This window comes from Rattus rattus, chromosome 14, assembly GCF_011064425.1.
Source record: "Rattus rattus isolate New Zealand chromosome 14, Rrattus_CSIRO_v1, whole genome shotgun sequence".
NCBI classification, from domain to species: Eukaryota; Metazoa; Chordata; class Mammalia; order Rodentia; family Muridae; genus Rattus; species Rattus rattus.
In genome coordinates, this window is record NC_046167.1 from 49,221,135 (window position 1) to 49,246,780 (window position 25,646).

Genomic DNA, 25,646 nt, shown 5'->3' on the forward strand with positions numbered 1-25,646 from the left:
CAACAGCAGGATCAAGCGGACCGGAGCACCAAGGAGACTCGTGAGAAGCGGGAAGTGGAGATGGAGGCAGCACGCCATGAGCGCCAGGTTATGCTAATTTCTTCGAAGAGCTTCGGAGAATGGAGGAGTTGCATAACCAAGAGGTTAAGAAACAGGAAGCAGTTAGAACTCAGGCAGGAAGAGCAACACAGGCGCCGTGAGAAAGAGATGTGGCACCAGAAGGATTCAAGGGAACCTTTCCTGATGCCAGAGAACAAGAGATAGGGATGGGCCAAACGGCTGTGGGAGGGGCTATGGGCATAAACAAGAGAGGCGCCATGCCCCCTGCTCCGGGGCCACCTGGTACTCTAGCTCCCCCAGGACCCGCCACTGTGACGCCAAATGGAACCCCTGGATTGACCCCACCAACAACCGAACGTTTTGGCCTAGTTACTACAGTGGAAGGAGGAATTGGAGCAATTGGTGGAACTGCATTCAACCGTCCAGCCTCGGGAGCTGAATTTGCTCCAAATAAATGCTGCTCATTTTAGGGGAAAGAAAAAGATTCCTTTGATTCTAGTGGTCAATTGAGAGTCTTTCTTAGGGTGGACTTGTTGGGCAGTTCTCTTTAAAGTTTTTGTCTTTGTTTAGTTTTGCTTTTAGTTTTTTAAGACAGTGTTTCTCTATGTACCTCTGGCTGTCTTGGAACTCCCAATGTAGACCAGGCTGACCTCAAACTCATAGAGATCCACCTGCCTCTGCCTCCCAAGTTCTGGGATGTGCCAACACTGCCTAGCTAACTTTACAGTTTGTAGTTCAGCTAATTCATGTGGCATTTTATCGCCTAGAAAGTGCTAGCACATTGCACTGAATGCCCACTACAATTCTGTGGATAATTGTTATTTTCTCATGTAACCGAGAACATGGTGGTAATTCTTCATTGGATGTTATTATTCCATCAGCTTGAGAGAAGTCGATGACAACCTCGGCTGGGTGGAACTGAGTCACATGGAAAATTTCAGATTTCCTAAAAATATATACTACACATAATGTACACTTTTATGCAATATAAATATATATTGTACATTTTATATTAATATATACATAACGCCAATGTCTTATATTAGCCATGTAGACATTATATATGTGTGTGTGTGTGTATTATCTATATGCACTACACATACACACACACACACACACACACGCATGCACCCACATACACATACACAGAACACACGTACATATGCACACACACCCCTGCTAGTGGTAGGGCTCTTTTTCTATGTGCCATCTTGATACATTCACGCTTATACCATCATCCACAAATGTTCTTCATCCTCTCCCAGGCCCCTTCAGCATCCTTCCAGATGCCCAGAGTTCTTTGATAAGACCCTATTCCTACATGAGCCCAAATATCAGTTGCTTTCAATTTTGTTTCTGGAGGAATTTTAAAAAGAATTTAAATAAAATATTTTCTTTTTTAATATTCCTTGATTCTAGTGGTCAATTGAGAGCCTTTTTCTCAGGGCGGTCTGTTAGCTAAGTTTACAGTTAAATTGTACAGACTCTGCATCCAAGGCTGTGGACTGCCGCAAGAAGGCTTGCTGGGTGGGAGTTAGTATTGGGACCTGTAATGTCTTCCAAATGCCCATGTATTAGATTAAGGTATGAGGCCTACTTGGGGGAAGCTAAGTTGCTGGGTGTGCCCTTGGAGGAGATGTTGAGACTCCTGCCCCTTTCTGACTGTATCCTGGACCTTATGAGGTGAGCAGGCCCTCATGCCCGTGCCACCATGTTCCGTGCCATCTTGTGCCTGAAGCATCAAAGCTCACTGTCCATGGACTGAACATGTGAGCCGAAGTAAACCTTTCTTCTTTTTAAATGCTTTCTCCCAGCTATGTGTTACAGCTGCAGGAAACTGATGTCACATAGGACCCTGGCGTCCGAGGCTCAGCAGCTCTGTCACCCAGAATGCTTACGAGGCTCAAGTCTCTTCATCCGGGAAATGAGGCATCACAATAGAGTGAGAGTGTTAAGTGTGCTCATTGGTGGACTCAGGAGCCAGATTCTGAGTGGCTTCTCTTTAAGACAAGGCTTTTCATAACCCAGGTGACCTCAGACTTGCTGTGTACCTGAGGATAGCGTTATACTCAGGGCTCTGAGCAGGCACTATATCCAGTGAGCTACACTCTCAGCCTTAGACTCCCTGGATTCAAATCCAGTATTGCTACTGACTTTCTGGTGTGTGAACTTTTGATAAATTTCTTAACCCTTTTGTGACTTAATTTCTCTGTCTACCACATACTTCAAATATCCTCAGAGTTGTGAAGATGAAAGACTTATTTACAGGAAAGAGGATGGAGCCAAGCTATGGCCATGTGCCTGGTGCCATAAATGCTTGCCGCACTGTCATTATTACTGGGTATCATTGGCTCCTCGAACTGGCTCACCATGCAGTGAATTCTGTTTTCAGAGGAGCTGGATGACAGTGTGTTTGAAAACAGGGTTCTTCAGATCTTACACGTCCTGAATTCTACTCATTCTTCTTAATCTACTAAGCCAAGGGATATAAATATAGGACTTCTGGGTAGGCTATCCCTGTCCTGAGTAAGGAGACAGGATGACCATTTGGGCCCGTTGTATCAGTTTTTAAAGGCTTTTCATTCTGGGTTGTAACTAACACAATATTTTCAGGACACTGCAAGCCCTCAGTCTTCCTGTGCAATTTCAACTATAACCAAGTGTGTGTAGGTTGTTTCTCTGAGAATTAGGAGGGATAGTCTCTTCTTACTCAGAACTGCTGAAGGAGACTTGAGATCTGAGAATACACACCCTGGGGACTTGGAGAGTTCCACTCAAAAGCCAGTCACTGGCAAGGACTTTTAGCTCTGGTAGTATTACTTCCAGTTCTCCCTGGACAGCACTGGTGTCTTGACAGGTGACGAGGAGCCTCGGTTTAACTCAGAGTGCTACCATATAGCCGTGTTTTCCTTTCCCGGGCAGTAGCTGACAGTCTTTGAGATGATTAGATAGTGCAGGTGAGTCACTTTGAGTGGCAACTGACATTGTTGAGCCCCTGATCTATAACATGCTCCAATGAATGCTGATTGTTAGGTTGGGGAGATGGCTCAGTAGATAGACTGCTTGCTACATCAGCATGGAGAGAGCCGGGTTCTGTCTTCAGGAAGCCATTTAAGACGTGTGAGTTGTGCCCGCTATGGTCTCAGTGCTGGAGGACTGAGACAGGTAAGTCCCTGGGATTGCTGGGTAGCTGCTTAGGCAAATTGGTGAGTTCCAGGTTCAATGAGAGACTCTCGTTCTGGAAAGATAGGGTGGGGCGTGACAGAGGAAGACACTAGATGGATACCAGTGCTCATACACATACACGAATACACGCATCTTTAAAAAGGCTTGCCAATGCTTCCTTTTAAAACAGGGGTCAAAGGACAGTGAACTTTTCCAAAATGAACAAACCTAGAATGAACTATCAAGTTTTCGACAGGATAGTAGCATCCAAGCAGGGCCAGCCGCTGGGTGGCCCCATTAGTGGTCATTTTTGTTGTATCCTCTAGATAGCTGGCTCCAGGTTACAATGGGACCCATAGCATCCCCTGAAGTGGTGGCTTTGGGTTCTGCTACGTTCTGCCTTCTGAGGTAAGAACAGAGATGTGAACTTTAATTCACAGGTTTGAGAAGAGGCTTTTACTGGGCAGTGTTACAGGTTAGATTCCCATGCTGAAGTGGTAACCCCTGTGTCTGAGAATGTGGCCATGTTTGGAGATGGTCTTTGAAGAGATGGTGATGAGGTCGGGCCATATGAAATCTAATGTAGCTGCTGTCCTTATATGGAAAATCAATTCCGATAGACAGAAGATTATGTGAGGACACAGAGCAATGGCCTATAGACATCACTATAGGCAGCCAGCAGAGTTGCTCGAGAGGTATGCTTGGCAGAGGATGCTGGAGCTGAGATGGTCGGCGAGAGGCATGGGACCTCTGTGGACGTTGCTGTGACTTTAGCCGTTGCACTTCACAGTGTTCCTCACTGTCTCCCCGTGTCTCGGGATGCAGGCCACTGCATATAGCTCTCAGGATCCTTAGCCTGGTAGTCAGCGTTGTCCTCCGCTTGTCGTAAGCACTCAATAAAAGACATTTATGTTCAGGATGAGAGGAGATATCAATTGAGAGTTTGCTGGGTTGTAAAATCATGCACATTGATTATCCATCTTTAATAACATTTGCTTGTCCTCGGGCAGTGGAGAAAAATGGGCTCTTTGGAGATTTAAAACCATGTCTTGCTGACATTCCGAGGCGTTGGGAATAAGGCTCTCTATGAAAGTGGAAGTGACAAGAAGCTAAAGGGTGTGGGACAGACACTTTTTGTTCTGTGGAACAGAAGGGAATCACAGTTTGGGTTCCCTTCTGCTTTTTTTTCCTCCTTTGGGAGACGGGGGTGCTGTGTAAGGCGAGAGAGCACTGTTTGTGGTGGAAAATGACTTTCCCTTGAGTCAGGGCCCGTGCAATCACGCTGGTTCTGTCTGGTGCACACAAAGCAGTGCTGCTGCTGTCCCAGGTCTGCCCTCTCACCTGCCCCGCCGTGGTGCACCAACAAAGGAAGAGGGGGAAGTTTTTCGGACTGTTGATATTTGCTGTTAAAATTAGTGTGCTAGCCTCTCTTCGATTAGAAGGACGGTAATATTTTTAGGTCCTGACACAGTTTGCTTTCAGTTGGAAGCCATGAAGACCATGAGACAGAAACCCCCAAATAACAGCTTTCTGGCAGAGTGTGAGAATAGCAGGGGAGGGGGCGGTATTTATGAGCCACATTTGAACATCGCAGCCCAGCGCACCCTGGGCTGGTGGAATAAAAACACACGGTGACTTGGAAATCTTGCAAAGGCTGTAGAAACTGAGTGTGCGCTGGATCTGAGTCGTCCAGCCCAGCTAGTGTTTGGGAATCTGATCAACTAAACAGCTGGTCTCTACATTGCCTTTGTACAGTGGGATCCACACAACACCGCAATTGTGGGAACATTGTCGTTAGAACTCAAGAATGAAACTGCAGCCCCCGGCGTGCCTCTGGAGGCCACAGCAGTCATGCCTCTGTGGGCTGCAGCAGTGGAAAAGAAAATATCCTGCCAGTGTTCTTTGTAATTGCGAAGGATTTAATAAAGAATATCGCAATGCGTGCGGGCACATAGTTTTTATCCATGCTTCCTCTAAGAGGTGGGGTTTAATTTTGGGGGGATTTGGTGTATATTGTATCCTTTTCACAAAGACAAACTTTTTGAATGAAAAATTTAAAAACAAAACAAAACAAAAAAAACACACACAAAAAAACCTTTCTCCTTTCCAGTCCCCTTTCTGGAAACTGCCTTGACTTTTAGGTCTGTCTCTGCCGCGGATTTGTAAAACTCATCTGGGAGCTGAAAACCCGGATTGGATTCAGGGCTGTGTTGCCTCTTGGTGCAGAAGGAGCTTGGGCTACCATGTGAATGTTGAGTGGGAGAGAGACTGGGGACCGGCCGGCAGGAAGAAGCTGGGGAGGTCCGTTTGAAACAGCCTCAGTAGTTGGTGAATTCATCCTGTCCTCCCCTCATGCATGTGCTAATTTTGGTAGTGTAGACTAGTAGAGACCTCACGCACTGCTTCAAGTGGCCGTGGATGTTAGCTTTAGTCCAAAGATGGCTTTAGGTGATAGTGAAATGGAACTGACCAAGTACCAAGGATGGCAGGCAGGACGGACGGAGTGCAGTTCTTGCTACAACTGGAGATGGATCTAGAAGATGCAGGATTCCCAGTGAAGTTTGGGCAAGCCCGGAACTTTCCTTAGTTCAGACAGTACTTTACAGCCACTTTCGGGCTTTATCCTTTTTGTTTTGTTTTCTTTTGGTTTGGTTTTGAGATAATAGGGTCTTTCTATGTAGCTTGGCTGGTTCTGAAACATACCACACTAGATTCAAGATTGTGCTACTAATCCTCCTGCCTCAGCCTCCCAGATGCTGGAAAGGTACACACACACACACACACACACACACACACACACACACACACACACCATTATACCTGGCTGGTTTGTGTCATTGGTTATTTAGCCCATTGAAAGCTTTCTTTTTCATTCATACCAGTGTTTCAAAGTGGATTATGATGGGGTAAAGGAGCCCACAAACACATTATGTTACTCACATAAACATGTTACTGGATCCCACAAACAAAGTGCCCTGACTCAGTAGGTCTGGGGCACCAGAGAAGGTACATTTTTAACTGGATTCCAGGCACTGCGGTTGCTACTGTCCTGAGGACTGCTCCAAAGAATACTGCTGTATCCCCTGAATAATCATTTCTCATCTACAAATGCTCCATATTTCCTGGCCAAACAGAAGGAATGGAACAAATCATAGGCTGGTTTCTGGGCCAAGAGTCAGTCTCTCTCTCTCTCTCTCTCTCTCTCTCTCTCTCTCTCTCTCTCTCACACACACACACACACACACACACACACACACACACACACACACACACACACACCCTTTCATTTGTTTAGACAGGATCTTATGTTCCCTGTGGCTGGCCTTGAACTAGCAATCCTCCTGCCTCAGCTCCCCTCTGCTGGGGTTACAAGAGTGCTCTCCCACTCCAGATTCTCACTATGGTGTGCCAGTTGTTGGTTGTTTATTTAGCCTGGATTAGAAGAGGGTCAAAGCTTGCAGAGTAGGTTTTTAGGTCCTTTTCTCTAGGTTTTTTAAGTGAAGGAGGAGTCCAGTGGGAACAGGTGTGTTTGAGTGTCTGGTGAGATTTAATATTTTGAACAGAGAGGAAACAATACAGTCATCATCAAAGCCATCAAAAACTTTCTGAAAGTTCCATTTTCTGTAAGGGGGCTGTCTAAAGTGTTGTTGCTTTTTCTAAAGAAAACGAAGTGAACTCAAGTGGAGCTGATGCCCTTCCTTCCTCTCCCTCTCCCCTCCCTGTCCCTCCCTCTCTCCCCCCTGTCCCTGTCCCCTCCCCCTCTTCCTCCCCTGTCCCCTTCCCCTCTCCCTCCCTGTCCCTCCCCTCCCCTTCCCTCCCCCCTGTCCTCCCCCTCCCCCCCCCTCCCTCCCCTCCCCCCCCCCCTCCCCCTCCCCCCCCCCCCCCCCCCCCCCCTCCCCCCCCCCCCCCTCCCCCCCCCCCCCCCCCCCCCCCCCCCCCCCCCCCCCCCCCCCCCCCCCCCCCCCCCCCCCCCCCCCCCCCCCCCCCCCCCCCCCCCCCCCCCCCTCCCCCCTCCCCCCTCCCCCCTCCCTCCCTTCCCCCCTCCCTCTCCCCCTCCCTGTCCCCTCCCTCCCTCCCCTCCCTCCCTCCCTCCTCCCCCTCCCTCCCTCTCCCCTCCCTGTCCCCTCCCCTCTCCTCCCCCTCCCTCCCATCCCTCCCTCCCTCCCCCCTCCCTGTCCCTCCCCCTCCCAGTACACAGCTAATGAACATCAGTAACAGCTGCTCCTTTTTAGGCTTGGGAAAGTGCCGATGAAATCCTGTGGTTTTATTCATGACTTAAATCTTTTTTCTTTTTTTCACTCTTCGCTTTCCAAAAGTGACTTGGTACTGATTTTTATCCTTAATACTTTAAAAAGTTTACATTACTTTCCCAGCTTTTGATAATGGTCAAATCGCTCAACATGTTTGGAATTTGATTTGCCTTAAGTTTAAACTGCCAAGATACATGTTAGTTCTTTTTCAAAAATTAGCTTATTTTTCCCATGGGTCTTGAGGAATTTTTTAAAAATGTTTTTTTCTCTTTCCCTCCCTATCTTTTTCCCTTTGGTTGCATGGAGAGCCCAGCTGTCCTTGATCTCATATACATTCAGGGATGGTGACCTTGAACTCATCTTCCTGCTGGATTATAGTTGTGAGCCTCAATACCCAGCTTTTAATGTTTTAGGTAAAATCCTCCATCTCCTTCTGTCCTTGGTTTGTCCTCCTCTTGTTCCTCTTCTTCCTCTCTGCCTTACTTCTTTTCCCTTATTGTCAATGCTGGGGGTCAAGTCCAGACCTCACACTGACGACTGCCCCACTGCTAAGCCATGCCCATGCCCCTTACAAAAAATACTCCCCCGAGATAGAACATTGCGACTTGTGTCAGAGGGAGTGTGCTGTCTGTTACAGTCGGCCATGACTGACACTGGAGGTTTAATGTGGGTTGTGTCTCTCATAGTTGTCCATTGCACATCTGGAACTCAAGTTGTGACGTGGTGCTGATTTACAATAAGAAAAGTGGGTCAGAAAGCACTTGATGACCACTTTGGCAAAACTTTGGATTTTTCAGGAAAAAAAGCATATTGGTTAACTATTCTTGTCGTTGTGACCAAATGCTTGGTAACTTATGGAGGAAGGTGGCTCACTGTGTGTGTGTGTGTGTGTGTGTGTGTGTATCTGTGTGTGATCTAGTCCACCATGGGAAAAAGACATGGTGGGAAGATAGGTCATACTATATCCACAGTAAGGAAGCGGAGGGCAGATAGGAAGTGGGGCTTACCACCCTCATGACGCACTTCCTCAAGTGAGGCTCCGCCTCCTAAAGACACAACAACCTCCAAAAAATAACACCAGCAGCTGTGGAATCTAATGTTCAAGTGTCGAAAACAAACAAACAAACAAACAAACAAACAAAAACAGTCAACAGACTTCCTGTCTCCTTCTACTAGTGGTTCTCAACTCCCATGGGGGTTGCCTACATATCAGATATCTATATTGTGACCCATAACAGTAGCAAAAATTACAGTTATGAAGTAGCAACAAGATAATTTTATGGTTAAGGTTCACCACAACACGAGGAACTGTATTTTCCCTGCTTTGGGAAGGAGAGCATTGAAAGGTTTGAAAGGGTTGGAGAGGGAACTCCTGGGTTTATCATTTCATTTCAAATTTTACTATTTATTTATTTATTTATTTATTTATTTATTTGTTTGTTTGTTTATTTATTTATTTGTGTTTTGCCTGAATGTCTGGTACCCAAGGAGGCCAGAAGAGAGTCTCAGACTCTCTGGAAATGAAAAATGCAAAGCAGATTTACATGTAGGCAAAACACTGAAAAAGTCTTTCTCCTCTGTCTCCACAGGTTAACTTTGTGGCTTGCCAGCTCTTGGCCTTGTCCGCTGCTTTCTGGTTTAGAATCTACTTACGTCCTGGTAAAGCCAGCCCTGAGGTCCGGCACACCTTGGCCACCATCTTGGGCATTTATTTTGTGGTGTTTTGTTTTGGTTGGTGAGTGTAAGCCTCATAAATTCTAATGTCTATTGTTGGAATGCTTTGTGATGTTATTCTTGGTAAGAAATGCGTGATATTGTAAGATAACTCACACCTTGAAAAGATTGGTGAGATCGGGTTGTAGAAACCTTACTGTAAATGAATGGGAATGTTGTGGGAGCCTTCCCTCATGTTAAAGACTAGATCCAACAATAAGGCTAAGTGTTGAAAGGCTGCTTTTTTTCTTCTTAAGATTAGATCTCCGTAGACCTCCTTGAGTCATAAAGATGGAATGCTATAAGGTCTAGTTCTTCCCAACAGGGAACCCTCCCTAATCTTCGCAGATGTTGGTGTGTTTCTTGACTTCCTGTTGGAGACTTGGTGTTAGTCCAAAGGTTTCAGTGCAGGTGTTAGGGTTATGAGTCATTCTCTAAGACATGTGAGATTTAGCTTAGTGCAGACACCTGCTAACACCCGAAGACTGCAAATACATGGGGAGTGACACTTCTTAGGGTACATTCTTTTTTTTTCTTTTTTTAGGAGCTGGGGACTGAACCCAGGGCCTTGCGCTTCCTAGGCAAGCGCTCTACCACTGAGCTAAATCCCCAACCCCCTTAGGGTACATTCTTTTGACTCTAAAATTTCTAGGAGTGACTCTTCAAGCAAATTGTGAATTTGGTGAAGGTACCAGAATACCGCCACAAACCACTGAGAAAAGATTCTTATTTTGAATCAGTCACTGTGTAAAAAAAAAAAAAAAGCCCTGGTATATTGGGAATGGGATTTTGGTACTGATACTTTGAAACTTAGAAAAGTAGCTTTGAGGCTTAAAAACATAAACTCCACCCAAAAGAATTCTCTTTGGACATCCATTTTATATGGATGTAAAACAGCTGTAAACATGACTGCTTACTGATTCCAGACATTCCCAGGGCTGCAGCTGTAAACTGTGTTCAGTTTTCTTGGTGTCTTTTTGAGATACAGTGTTCTGATTCCGTAGAACAATAATTTGACTTATGTTCTCTCATGAGTTAATTGATTGCTTGCTCTCTGGAATGGGTGGGAGTGGGGTATCCAGTAGGTAGGTCAACATGTTTTAGCATCTTTCCTCCCCCTTTTATATCTTAAAGGTATGCTGTACATCTCTTTGTGCTGGTGTTGATGTGTTATGGGGTCATGGTCACTGCAAGCGTATCCAACATTCACAGGTAAGATCCTAGGATTGAGCAGTGTACGGGAAGAATTTTGGGATATTCTGGGGGGAATGTATTTTGCTTATTCTCCATAAGTGATGTGTCTCCAGGATGTAAGAAAATGTGAAAGATAGGAATCTTCAGGGAAAAGGATGTGGGAAAAAGACAAAAATCTTTGTGTTAAAAGATGCAAAGTTGGATTCAGTTGGAAGGTTTATCTGTTTATATGGCAGCCAGCCTCAAGCTGGGTCCAGCTTAGATAGTCACCACATTGGAGTGCGATGCAGCTGTAGAAAGGAGTAAACGGCAGAGATGCAGAATGATATGTTTGCATCTCAGAATGAATGTGTTGAGTGAAGGAAGACGCCCATATTATGTTTTAGAAAATGCAAGGTAATCTATGGTGATGGTAAGAGACTCAGATGTTACTGGTCATGGGGTGATGCTGGGCGATGGATGAAAGGTCAGGAAAAGAAGTGTGCATGGGTGAGGCAAAGTCCAGTCTCAGCTTTGGGTGCCATTTTCTAAGTGTTTGCATATATCGAAACTCATTAATTATATTCTTTGAATATGTAAATGTACATATAAAAGAAAACTCTTCAACGAGAGTGAAGTTTCTCTGTGATGTTTGCTTTTAAGGCACAGAAGTAGTTTAACCCTTTCTTGAAGTCTGCAGGGTCACATGATCAGCAGGTGTGTGTTTTTCAGTGTCTGTCTTTCCTGTGGTCTGTCCGAAATCTCAGTGTTGATTTCGCCTTTTGTGGATCCTAGAACATTAGGTCTGTTTGGTTGTTTTTTTCAAGTTTCTTTTATTTAAGAAATGTATTTGGGGGACTGGAGAGAAGGTTCGCCCACGTTCAGGTCCTGTATCCACGTGTGGTGCTCACACCTGCCTGTAATTCTGGCTTCAGAGGCTCCAGCTTCCCTGCTGGCTTCCATGGGTACCTGCACTCACATGTACACACAATTAAAAATAGAGTAAACCACTAAGGATTCAGTTTTATTTATATTATGTATGTGCATGTGTGAGTTTATGTGTCCCATGTGTGTACAGATGCCTGAGGAGGGCACTGGATCCCCGATCCCCTGGAACCGGGGTTACAAACCCCATGATGTAGATTCTGGGAGTCACACCTGGGTCTCCTGTCGGAGCAGCAAGAAGTCTTATTTGCTGAGCCACCACTTCGGCCTCTGGTGTATTTCGTAAATATAAAGACTTTTATCTTTTGCTTATGTTACATTTTCAGTGTTTAGAAAGATTCTTGGCACAGGCAAGAGTGAAGGCTCAGTAAATATTTATGGAAGAGACGGCCTGAGTGCTTTGAAAAGATACTTTCATATCGGCATAGGCCTTTAACTCCAGCACTGGAGAGGCAGAAGTAGGTGGACTTCTGTGAGTTTGAGGTCAGCCTGGTTTACATAATGAGTTCCAAGACAGCCAGGGCTATGTAGGGGAGGGAGGGAGGGGGAGGAGGGAGGGAGGAGGGGAGGGAGAGAGAAACTTGCACTGTTTACTGTTGCTTTGTTCATGGCTTTTCTGAGAAGCCCACCTTCTGGTTTCAGGAAGTCTCTTGATTAGTGGGGCCAACACCACACTTGTTAAAAACACTGAAATGCAACTTTTCAATATAATTTTGTAGTTAATGATACACTACATTTGGTTTTGGAGGAAAGTCTTGTTTTTTTAATAGACTTTTAAACCTCATAGTCTTCCAACTTTGTAGCCAAATGAGCTGCGGGAATGTGACTTCTAATCACTCCCCTCAGTGCCTCTCCTTGAAAGGATAGTATCCTTGTCTCTGGAGGAACATTAGCAGGTCCATTTTTCTAATTTGAGAAGGAGGACTTTGATAATTTCTCTACACAGTATGTATAAAGCTTATAAGAGCTCTAAAAAGAGTCATGTGGTGTGTGTTTGTGTGTGTGTGCATGTATGATCACTTGTCTTTTCTTAAATATGCTTTTAAATGACTAATGATGCTATTCATTTCATAGGACATTTCACATTGCTTTATTATTATTATTATTATTATTATTATTATTATTTTATTTCTATACATTTTAATGCAACACACTTTGGTCATATTGTTCCCCTTTCTCAGCTCCTCCCAGATCTCTGCTCCCACCCTCTTTACTTCATATTCGTTCTCTTAAACAGTCAAATAAAGCAGAACCCAGACAAACAGAAGACCACATGGATGCTGTTTTGTGTTAGCTATTCCTGGTATTCCTGAGCACAGAGCTTGCCGCCCCTAAGCCTGTGGTTTATGCACCCTGTGCCTCCCACCAGTCATCAACGGCAAACGGCTTCTTGGTTAGGGGTGGCACTTTGCCAGTTACCTACCATGGTAATCTATCGGTCCTTCCTCCTACTTACGTGACACTGGTGGGTGCACTCTGGTTTCTAAAGGGTCAAAAACCTATCCGAGCCCCTGTTCCACAGCAGGCGAGTCTGGGAATGGTTTGTCCTGCCCGAGGTGGAGTTGAGCAGTTCACAGACAGTGACTTTCACCTCAGCAGTGTTGTGGTAGCCGAAAGCTCTGCCATGAGAGTGAAATGGGAGATTCCCAAACCCGTTCTTCCTCTTTCTGTTTGCTTGAATGGTTGCCAGTTTGCAGAAGTAGGGAGTGGACCAGTTCCCAAAGGAAGAACTCCATGTAACTCTAAAATGTGTCCCAAAGTTGTTTCCTCTGAGTTGTTGCAGGGGGAGAACAAGAGGTTGGGTTTAGAAAATGTGAGATCAGGGTAGATGGGGGAGCCTCCCAGTGGATTGACTTTCCCTTACTCCCATGAGGGGCGGAGTTTGTAAAAGTGAATGATGGCTCCTTTTTTCCTTTTTTAATTAAAAACAGTTTGTGATTATTTCTGGATGGTTTTGAATCTCTCTCTCTCTCCCTCTCTCTCTCTCTCAGTCTCTCTGTCTCTCTCTGTGTATGTGTGTATGTGTGTGGTACATGCACAAGTGTGCACGCATGCATGCAGAGACCAGAGCAGAGTATCGGACGTCTTCCTTCCTCTGGTACTACACACCTCATGGCCTTGAGACTCTGTCTCTCATGACACTGGGAGCTTACTATTTTTTGTCTAGGCACTCCCTCCAGCAGGCTTCCAGGATCTGTCTGTCTCTGTCTGAAACTGCTAGGGTTATAGTCAAGGATAGCCGTGACCAGCTTTTTACATGGGTGCTGGGGTTTTGAATTCAGGTCCTCATGCTTTCTTACCCACTGAGCCATCTTCCCAGTCCCCTTGAATGAGCATTCAGAAGAGTATGAGTTTATGATCCTATCTGAATTCTTCTCCTTTTCATGTCCAGTTCTGAGAGTTCTCTTTTATGGTTGAGAAGAGATATGGGGAGGGAGTGTTGGCTGCTGTCTGCAAAGAACCCATTTCTGGCCTAGCTGTTACGCAGGGCGTTTTGAAAGAGTTCTTGGGGTACGACTTCTGTTTTCATCCCAAGTCACAGTATCAGGCAGGAAACACAGGTGCCAGCTTGCTCTCGGGACCAGCTTAAGCAGATCTTGTTCGTAACTTCTAGGATGCAGGCCTTGCGTACTGGCGATGTCATTAATTGATTCTGGAGGCTTTGCTTTGGGCTACGTCCTAGGCTAAGCTCTTCTTATTCTCTGCATTATTCTCAGTACATAGCGATTAACGTATCGGTTGATGTTTGATTTCATTGCTAGCACAGTCCTAAAACAAATGTGTAGGATATAGATTTTCTTTTATTGCTTTTTATATATACATAGAAGACACCCAGCCAGGTCAACATGCGAACACTACCAACTGTCCTGTCCCAATTTCTGTTACACTCATCTTTCCAAAAATAGCCACCTTGCCAGTTTCTCATGCCACAGATCACTTTTATGAGTGCAGGGGTTTGCGCTCTTATTATTTGTGTTCAAAATATGTCCTTTCTGTGCCACAGAGGATTCGGGTCCAGCCAGGGCAAGAATGCCCTGCCCTGTTTAGTTAGGTACTTATCCCTGTTACTGACGGCTGTGGTTTACTTACAACCACGGCATTGAATGTGTTTACCCTGTACGGTAGACACAGGTGTGGCCATAGTTGATCTGGTTCTTCAAGAGTCTATTGCCTGATGAATCTGGGTTGTATTTATGTCTTGCACCCATGGACTTTCTCGAATGGAAGGGAATGGAAGCCAGGGGCAAGGAGGCTTCCTCCCTCCTGTCCTGCTGTGTCTGCTCGGGGCCTTTGTTCTTGGGCATTGTCTTTGCTGACTGTCTCCATGCTTAGCAGGGATGTAGGATGGATCCAAGGTAAGGACAGCCTTTTTGGGTGGAGTAGTTGGACTCTTCTTTATCTCACGTGTTTTGGTAAGCAGCGCCTCCAGTCTTGAAGGCTCTGAGGTTTTGGAACATGAGCCTAGGCCTCAAAGGTTTGACTCTCGGAATCTGAAACCGTAAGGTTGGGAATATTTTGCAGTCTGGACGTTTTTGAGGACTGACATGACATTCATTCTTTTTTATTCTTTCTTCTATTGTGGAACATTTTTCATGTTAGAACATTTCGTATTTTGAATTTTTTGGTTAAGCCTATTCAGCTCTTACTGTTCTCCTTTCTCTCTCTAGCGATGCCGAGTAGCAGGCTCAGGTCTTTGTACACAGTGGGCCAATGCCCAAGCACTGCCTTTCAGCTGGAACATCGCCCTCCCTAACTAAGTTGAAAGAGCGCCTAATGTTGTGTAATGCTGTACAGAGCTCTTTATGCTCACTATCTGGGTATATTCCTTACTTTACTACTCCCTGGGCTGACCTAGAATTCATGAGTTATTTTAATGTGAACATGTGAGTTTCAGTACAATTTAATGTCAGAATATTCATCTTCCCTGGTTTATGACATATGTTAGAAGCTAAAGCTTTTGGATTTATGTCTCTCTCTGTTGGGTTCCTGAGACATTTAAAGTGGTAAGTGTATTCATTTCTACAATAGTCACTGATACCCTCCCTACCCCCAATCCATGTGTTAGGCTGAGGGTTGGGATGCTCAAGACTCCAGTGAGCTGGGGAACAGACGTCCATGTGGATAATTTTAATTTATTAGTGTTCTGTATTAGCAGAATCAAGCAGCTAAGCAGTGATTTATGCTGGGCGTGGGAACAGGTGTGGTGTGATAGGGAAGATGCTCTAGAGAAGCGAGACCATTAGAATATGCATACTTGTCCAGACAAGATGGCGTACGCCTTTGATCCAGCACGTGGGAGGCAGAGGCAGAGGCAAAGAGGCGGAGAGGCAGAGAGGGAGAGAGGCAGAGAGGCAGAGGCAGAGAGGCAGAGAGAGAGGCAGAGAGCAGAGAAAGAGGGAGAGGGGCAGAGGGCAGAGAGGCAGAGGCAGAGAGGCAGAGAGGCATGGAGAGAGGCATAGGCAGAGAGGCAGAGGCAGAGAGACAGAGGCCGAGGCAGCTGCAGAGGCAGTGGGGAAGAGGCAGAGAAGCAGAGGCAGAGGCAGGGGCAGAGGCAGGGCGGAGAGGCAGAGGCAGAGGCAGAGGCAGAGGCAGAGGCAGAGGCAGAGGCAGAGGCAGAGGCAGAGGCAGAGGCAGAGGCAGAGGCAGAGGCAGAGGCAAGGTGGATCTCTGTGAGTTTCAGGCCAATCTAGTTTGCATAGAATGAGTTCCAGACCAGTTATAGTTACAAAGTTACATGGTGAGACCCTGTGTAAACACACACACACACACACACACACACACACACACACAGAGAGAGAGAGAGAGAGAGAGAGAGAGAGACAGAGAGAGAGAGACAGAGACACAGAGGGAGAGAGACAGAGACAGACAGACAGAGACAGACAGGGAAGGGAAAGAGCAAGAGACAGGGAGAGAGTCAGACAGACAGCTGAGAGACAGAGACACGGAGAGATACAGAGACACAGAAAGACAGAAAGAGACAGATAGACATACGCATGTAACAAAGGGGCTTTATTAGATTGGCTTAGATGATAGAAGCTGAGTACTACAACAGTAGCTGTCTGCTAGAAAGTCAGAACCCTGTAGTTCCCTAGTCCAGGGACTTTGTCATCTCAGAAGTCATTATCTTCCTCTAAAGCTTGGAGCTCCTTGGGTACTGAGCCCACAGTGAAAGGCTGAAGGAGCTAGAGTCTGATAATAGCTGCCATGCCCAGAAATAACCAGCCAGGACTGGGGAGATGGCTCAGCTGTTAAGAGCACTGGCTGCTTTTTCCAGAGGACCCAGATTCAATTCTCAGCACCCCACATGGTGGCTCACAACCATCTGTAATCCCAGTTCCAGAGAATCCTATGCTGTCTTTTGGTCTGTATGGACGCGGTACACACTTGGGGCACAGATCTTGCTGCCAAAGCTGTAGCCTGGGTAAGAAACGATGAAAGGCTCAGAGAAGTGGGAGGAAAGGGGAGATAGGATAGGTGAGGATGTGGCTGGGCCACTCAAGACTTTGTGAGCAATCGTTTGCAGAGGGTGAGAGAGAAGACGATGAGAGCATTTATTCAGCTTTCTTGTCCTGCACATTAATCTGGTCCCTTGTGTTTTGGGTTTCAGGTATTCCTTTTTCGTAGCAATGGGCTACCTTACCATATGCCATATCAGCCGCATATACATCTTCCACTATGGAATTCTCACTACAGACTTTTCTGGGTGAGTATCTTGACTGGAGCGGGGAGTGTTTGACTGATGACCTTGACTAGGTCTCTTAGGGTCTATAAACACCAAGTCCACATTAAGGATAATCATGTCCAGCTAAATCGCAGCGAGACATGGTGGTAATGGAGGTGAGGTTAAAAATGCACTTGTTCTGTACTGTTGACTCTGTACATCGTAAGGAGCTCACAGAAGGTAGCAAGAGCCTCAGAGCCCTCCCATTTCCCTTTCCAGGCTTACTGGAACAGAGTTAGACATGTGATTATGCCTTGTCTGCAGTCACTTTTGGTAGTGCAATGGCAGGGTGGCGTAGTTGTACATATGGCCTGCAAACACTGAAGATTGTACTGTGTTTCTGGTCTCGGTGTTTCTACTGCTGCGATGAAACACCATGACCAAAAATCAGGTTACTGAGGAAAAGGTTTATTTGGCCTACACTTCCAAATCACTCTTCATCATCAAAGGAAGTCAGGACAGGAACTCAAGCAGGGCAGGAACCTGGAGGCAGGAGCTGATGCAGAGGCCATGGAGCGGGTGCTGCTTACTGGGTTCTCCACATGATTTGCTCAGCCTGCTTTCTTATAGAAGCAGGACCACCAGCTCAGGGATGGAATCACCCATAATGGACTGGGCCCTCTCACATCAATCACTGAGAAAATGTCCTACGGCTGGATATTATGGAGATGTTTTCTTAAATGAGCTTCCCTTCTCTCAGATGATGTTAGTTTGTGTCACATTGACAAAAAAACTTTACAGCACACTTCCTTTATGTATTTCATCTCTTTTAAAAACGATTTTAAGGATGTATTTGTGTGTGTGTGTGTGTGTGTGTGTGTGTGTGTGTGTCATCCTGTGAGCATATGTGTGTCTGTAAGTATATTCGACTTGGCTGCAATGGTGGTGGAAACCAGAAGAGAGCATTGGCTTCCTGGGGCTGGAATTATAGAGAGTTATAAACGGCCACCAGCCAGAGGAACTGAACTTGGGTCCTCCGGAAGAACAGGACGTGTTTTAACTGCTGAGCCGTCTCTCCAGCCCCCTGCATTTCGTCTCCTCCTAGTTAGTCATGCATAGTAGCTGATAAATAGGTGGTGTCCTTTTAGCATCCCCTGGCTGTACTGCACCAATGATTCCACTTCCGGATCCCCTTCACTCTGTCAACTCTCAAGAGAAATCCCCAGTACAGGTGACGACCTGTGACTTGGGGGGGCGTTCTGGTACATATTAGCTTCCTGGTACAGACCAATGCTAATTCTGTCATGGCACTGGAGAGATGGCGCTGAAAGGCCAAACCTACTCCATCTTGGGACCAGCCTCCCTCTTAAAATTAAAAAAAAAAAAACCTGAGAACTTGACCTGCAGTTGAAATCAAGCTGCACCCAAGTACCAGGCTTGCCCTTGGCTAGAGTTTCTCCTTAGCTACTTCCTAACAACAGTTAATCAAAGATTAGTCTGATCGTTTCAGATGGACTTTCAGACCGCTTGTGATTGTATACCAGCTTGTTTCAGAGCACCCACCTGTCGACTTATAATAGCCAATGCTTAGATGCTTGCCAAGATGGACACCCCCTCATTTGCTCCCATTACCTATAAAACCTTGTCCCAGTGAGAGTTCAGGGCTGCTTCACCAAACCACCCTGAGGGTCGGCAGTGGGTAGGCCCTAACTCGAGTTTATAATAAAGACACCCTAATGTGATTACATCAGAAATGTCTCCTTGATAGTCTTTTGAGGCTCACAAATGCTTCCTGGCATAACAGTACATCAGTAAAGTGCTTACCTGCAAGCACAAGGACCCAACTTTATCCACAGAACCCGCATAAGGAAGCCACGTATGGTGGCACAAGCGTGTGATTCCATTGCTGGGGAGATGAAGTCAAGTGGGGGCTTACTGGTTTGCTCAACATGACTTGCTCAGCTTGGGGCTCCCTGGCCAGACAGCCTAGCCTACTTGGAAAGTTCCAGGCTGTGAGAGACCCTGTCTTGAATAACTAGGATAACACCTGAGGATCAACACCCAAGGTTGTTCTCTGACCTCAAGTGCATGAACCTGCATATAAACACACACACACACACACACACACCCACGCCCACACACACACACACACAAAACGGTTCATCTTAGTTCAAGAACAGCTTTCTCTGACTCTTGTGGAATTAAGGCAGGCTCATTCCTGGGGACTCTTTGTCTTCTCTTAGGAATTCCTCAGGAACTGGACTGGGTTCTGCACAAGCAGCACGGATTGGGAGAACCTGAGCTAGATTGCATCTTGCTCCATGAGTCCGCAGTGAATAGGCCTTGCTCCAAGGGGAGAGAAATAAATAAATCAATATAAACCATAATGAGGGGATATGCCATCAAGTATGAGGTGTTTAACAGCATTAACTAAAAGAAGGTTATTTCATGGATGTTAAATAAGGTTGAGATTTGAGACTAGCCTAAATGTATGAAATAAAGGGTGCTTGTAAATAGCATTAAGGAAAGGGTGAATAGCCACACAGGAAATGACAGTGTCTGTGATCAGTAATGGTGATGGTCAAGAGCTGTGTCAACCTGGGAGATTGGTGAGGTACAGCTCTTGACATCTAGAGAGCGTTTGCAGAGAGTTACTGATGGGCTAGGATCCACCCTGAATATACACAACAGTGTCTCATGGGTATGAGGGATCCTCACAGAGTAATGGGGAGAAAGGAGAAAGCCAACCAACACCTACATTCTCTCTGTCTGCTTCACGGCCTCCATGATGTGAGCTGCTCCACCAAGTCCTTCCTGCTGTGATGGACTGGCTCCTCCGCGAAGGTTGTTTCCACTGGATATTTGGTCTCAGCGTCAGGAAAAGTTAACTAAATCCATAGGACCAAGAGGCTGCAATGTGACTCATTTGTGGGCTCAATGAAAAGCCTGCAGAGAGGATACCCAGGAGTGCCAGGCATGCAGTTATCAGCAATGGGGTGGAAAGCCTGCAGCATGGAGCGAGCACGCTGGGTTTCGAATAACTTGAGCATCGTGAGGGTACGGATGGTACGACTTCGGTGCATACATGTGGTTCAGGTATGGAGGAAGCTAGGTCACCTGGGTGATGCCTGGGACACAATCAGCAGTCCTAGAAAACACTGCAGCTCTTTCCTGAGAACTCGTGAGTTGGGTCACAGAGCTGCCCACCTCGAGAAGGCTCTGGAAGGCAAGTGTGCCTTGGTTAAGGAGCTGCTGTATTTAAATCTTGATGATCACCATCTGGTCACAGACTCTGTTCTTCAGTCCTTCCCTCCTCTGGGGCCCTGACAGCCTTTTGCTTCCTGTTTCACCTGCGTGTGCCTTGTCCTCAAACCATGAAATGCTTCCTCGATTATTCTGAAACCAGTTCACCCACGTATTTTTACTTTTAATGATGAGTGTTGCTTGTAAGCTATGGAAAATAAAGGAGCAACAAAGGCCACAAAATAGCCAGGGTGTTTCAGCGTTAAGAGAACTCTTTACGGACTGGAGAGGTGGCTCCGTGGTTAAGAACACTGATTCCTCTGTTCAGGCACACGCAGTTGCTTCCTGCCACCCACACAGCAGCTAGCGAACATGTGTAACTCCAGTCCAGTGGATCTGATGCCCTCTTCTGGCCTCATAGACCGCCAGACTCATACACGGTGTACAGATAAAACACCCATACATGTACAAAATAAAAATAAATAAATATTTCTAAAAATTAGTCTTTTAATGGGAATCACAACTACTTGTAGAGTTTATTCATGGTTTGGCTTCACTCTGGAGTCCTACTAAGAACGGTTCTAGGCACTTAATAGGTGTTGCATAAATGAATGCATACATACTTCAGCTCAGGTTGGAGAGATGGCTCAGCAGTTAAGTACACTGCTGTACTTCCAGAGGGCCTGGTACAATTCCCTACACCCACGCAGCAGCTCACACATGTGCAACTCCAGTCTTGGGGGATCATATGTTCTGTTCTGGACTCCTTGGGCTCCAGGCTTGCACCTGGTACGTGGAAATACACGCAAGAAAAACACCATACTTATAAAGTAATAAAAAATCTTCAGCCAATTTTTCAATATTTTGGGGAGACTAATAGATATCCGTATCAGGTATAGCAGTTGGGATATTAACCATTTTTTCCTTTTTTTGAAAAGAAACTTTTCTCTTATGTACTACGTCCTGACTACAGCTTCGTGTTTTCCCTGCTCCTTCCAGCTCTCTCAAGCCTCCCCTCTGCTCCAGATCCATCCCCTCTCTGTCTCACACTGGGAAACAAACAGGCTTCTATCAGATAATAACCAAGCAAAATAAAATATAAAAAATAAAACAAAACAAAAAAGCAATACATTAGAACCCCAAACAAACAAAAGAAAAAGAGCCCAAGAGAAGGCACAAGAAATAGAGATCCACTCATTCACACACTCAGGGACCCCATAAAAACACGAAACCAGAAGCCATAATATGTCTGCAAAGGACACTTTTCTGTCTCCTCCTCCACAGTGTGCTCTGGCCCTGATGAGTACATGGAGAAATTCCACCTAGGGATGAGTGTTGAACAAATAGTTTTGACTTCAAAATATGTATTACCTATTTCTTGTATATATCTTTCAAGGCAGGAAATGTTCATAACTTGATTTATGCAGCAATTTAGTGCCACCAACAGGGCAGGCACAATGTCAGCAGCCTGGGTATTACCAAGCTCACTAAATTGTCACCATGCTGGGCCACCCCAGACCTAAGATCCCTTCTTTATCCTTGCCTCAATTTTAACCCCTTTCAAGTCTCTGTCTATACTTGCCAGAGTGATAGTCTACGAAGTGGACAGTGATCCAGAACTGCCACACTCTTCCCTCCCTTGGTGCCATCTCCTGCCTGTATTATGTGATTCATAAAAGCTTAGGGTGTGCACATGCCGGTCTGGTCCACTCCTTCAGGCTCGGACTAATCGTCTTATAGAAGACCCTTTGCTATCTTTTTTTTTTTTTAAGATATCAGTTTGCTTAATAAGATTTTATTTATTTATTATATATAAGTACACTGCAGCTGTCTTCAGACACACCAGAAGAGGGCATCAGATCTCTTTACAGATGGTTGTGAGTCAACATGTGGTTGCTGGGAATTGAACTCAGGACCTCTGGAAGAGCAGTCGGTGCTCTTAACCGCTGAGTCATCTCTCCAGCCCGACCCTTTGCTATCTTTGACAGCCTTGAAACTTGGTTATTTCAAAATACCTAACTGAAGACCACTTCTTCACCCTCTATAACTTCTCCACCTGACCCCCATCCCTGTCATGCAGTAGTCTGGGTAGCAAGAGAATTGTCCCCTGGGCGTCACTGGCTGGGGTTGCCATTGCCCGTCAATCACATTCACCACGTCCATTTATATAGACAGCAAGTGCCGTAGCTGATAGCTGTGGACACTTTTATCAGTCGTATTATGTGTGCCCATAAAAGAAATAGTAAATTCTTGCTAGCCTGTATAAAAGTCCAGGTATTTTATCTACAAGCCATAAGCCTAGATTGGGAAGGTTGTGGAGCTGTTCTAATTTACATCCCAGCCGTGTGTCCCTTGTTACTTGCTGTTTCTCCTGGCCATGTGCTCATGGTCCATCTCCTTTACAGTGGCTTCCTCCTCATTTCCTCTCCTCTCTTCTCTCTCTCCTCTCTCTACCTGCCAAACCTAGCCAGGAAATGGAATACGTGCCTACCTCTATCTACTGCCCAATCACAGCCTTTTATAGATCAATTGATTTGGGAACAAGGAACGTAACATCGTTTGGTGTACATGAGAATCTCCCGGATCAGTGGGCAACCAGATCTTGGGGACCAGTATTTGGCATTTGAACACATAGCAGTACCAGGCCAACCCCCTACACATGTCCTCTGCGATTTCTACCCTGGTTTATTCCGGTTGTGTTTATGTGTGTCTGTTAGAGCTCTCCAGAGAAACCGGACAACAGTTGGCACCAAAAATGAACCATCTCACCTTGCGTAGAAGCTGAGTATATATATATATATATATATATATATATATATATATATATATATATATATACACATATATACTTATATATAAATCTGTATGTATATATAAATGAAAATAAATAAATATGGATAGATGAATATGAAAGGAGAGATAGGAGTTTGTCTGAAACCAGCTTAGGGACTTTAGAAAGCCACTGAAGGAAGTTTAGTGCATTAAAAATAATGACTGTTGAATTGAATGTGGATGGGGCTGCCGGGAGCCTTCGAGAACACTGCAAATATCAAGGCTTCTTTGCTTAGATTACTTTGCAAGCACCCTTTATTTTAAACCTTCCGCTAGCATTATTTTATGCTAAAGGAAATGACCCCAGAGATATCAGGCAGAGTTTATGCAGGAGCTACCATTGTGTAGGAGAGCTATGCTCCAAGGAAAGGCCCCGGTCCTACATCCAAGGCTCCTTTGTTCGTTGTTCAGCAGACATAGACTGTGAAGTCTGTGTGTAGCAGGCACAGAGGAGACACACAGGAATGAGCACAGCTTCAGAAGGACTGTGCTCTCACAATCTACAACATGTAGGAAACTCACATGTGACCATGCCCAGGATTGCACGTATCCTTCCCAAACTCCTGTCCACTCAGCCTCGGGCTCCATCCTCCTCTCGCAATAGCATCACTGTAGATGGGATCAATCAAGATGGGGTGACCCTGAGTTAATGCATGTGCTTTAGATGCAGTCTGTCTGGTGTCCTTGTAAGAAGGTCTGGATAGGTAGACCCAGTCACACAGAGAGGGAAAACTGTGTGACGGCGGAGGTAGAAATTACAGCTGTAGCCTTGAGTCCAGCCAAGGTGAGAATTGATGTCAACCAGCCGAGGTCAGGAAGAAGCATGGGGCAGATTGCCCTGCCGAGCCTCCAGAAAGAGCCACCACTGTGCGGATCTGATTAGCTTTGGACGAGAAGCATGGATTTAAAAATTGGGACCCAAATTTTGCTTTCGTAAGCCATCTGGCATGTGGCAATTTGTCACAGCAGCTTTAAGCAACTCATACGCATTGATTCATGATTCTTTAGCTTTTGATGGGTTAACACGCATCTCCTGCTCCTGACTGTTGGATAAGAGCACTTCGCCATTCATGTCTGGGATGTTCATCTACCTCCTCCTCCATTATGGTGTCTTGTCAACAAATAAATCTTTCTCCTTTTCTGTTTTGTTTTCTTTCTCTGCCCCACCCTATCCCACCCCAGACTTGTGTGTTCCAGGTTGATCTCTTCTCTATAGCATAAGCTGGACTTGAACTCTCGCAGATATGTGTTGGGTTTATGGGTGTGCATTGCACACTTGGCATCGTTTAGCATGTTCAAAATCATGGAAGGTTACTAGAAGAGGAAGTTCAAGGGCATTTGTGGAAATAGTCATGTGCCTGCACCACAGGGCTGCTGCTGTGTTTGCCTACAAGGAAGGTGCAAATTAGCTCCTGCCTCTCTCTGCAAGCTGAGTCTTGGTGAATTTCCTCAAGTGGCTTGTGTTTTGTGGCTTCTTCTTCTTTTTTTCTAATTTCCTGTAAGAAATTTCTGGAGGTTACACACAAAACTGCTGCGTGTTCCGCTTGCAGGTAAGTGCTCAGGGAGCAGAAGCCAAGAGGGCGAGCCCGCTACTTGGAGGTTGTCCCTGACTTAGATTTCTGATGGCTAAGTGGTGATGCTGTCTACTACATGGAGGTTTGTTTGTTTCCGTTTTGTTTGTTTGGTTTGAGAAATTCTCTGTGTAGCCCTGGCTGGCCTGGAACTCACTCTGTAAGACCAGGCTGGCCTCTAACTCAGAGATTCACCTGCCTCTGCCTCCCAATGCTGGGATTAAAGGTGTGCACCTCCGTTTTCTTTTTAATATTTATCTGCTTATTTATATTTTCTTTTTAAATGAAAATGGCAGATATAAACCTATCTATCTTCCTGACTAATGTCTATCAGCACAAATGGAGAGGGTACTCACCCCTCTGAAATTGGCAAAGGGTTTCAACCACAAATTGACAATTACAGGGAATCTTTACCAATGTTAATTCTTTTAAAAATTGTTATCATTATTACCTTTTAAATATTAAAAGTACTTTATACTTATTTAGGTTGTGTGTGCTCATGTGCACACACGCATGGCACAGCACCTGTGTCGGAGGTCAGAGGATACGATGGGCTGTGCAAGTCAGTTTTCTCCCACCACCATGTGAGTCCTGAGGAATGAACTCAGGTCATCAGGCTTGGCGGCAGTCACCTTTACTGAACGAACCATCTCACTGGGCAAAATGCCGCTTCTCACTGTAGATATGCAGCAGCCGCAAGCTTTCTTTTACAGTGGAGTTGACCCAGTCTTGCTATTTCTTTCAACTGAAATGTGGCGTTTCGGACTTTATCAAGAGATAAAACTTCAGAGTGGAACTCGGCGTCACAGAGCAGCTGCCTGTGGGGGCGTCTGTCTTGTGAGCGTGAATCTTAGTGCTTAGCACTCACTATCGTACCATCCGTATGAGAGCACACACAGGCACTTAATGGGATTGGATGTGATTAGTGTTAGAACATACATGGATATCTTTAATTTGGGGGAACATATGCACTTAGACTTTAGGTGATTTCAAGACTTGAACACTTATTTATCATTCAAAAGTAATCAAGTC

At 45.5% G+C, this 25,646-nt stretch overlaps 1 protein-coding gene and 1 pseudogene across 1 annotated transcript in view; both read left to right on the plus strand.

Moving 5' to 3' along the window:
- LOC116883901 overlaps positions 1–548 on the plus strand; it is a 1,712-nt pseudogene extending 1,164 nt beyond the window's left edge.
- The window catches only part of Mboat1 (membrane bound O-acyltransferase domain containing 1), a 106,428-nt gene that overhangs the window by 47,206 nt on the left and 33,576 nt on the right, over positions 1–25,646 (plus strand). The window contains 3 exon segments of the mRNA XM_032884535.1: positions 9,065–9,210; positions 10,323–10,400; positions 16,915–17,010. Coding sequence (XP_032740426.1) covers positions 9,065–9,210; positions 10,323–10,400; positions 16,915–17,010 — 320 coding nt within the window.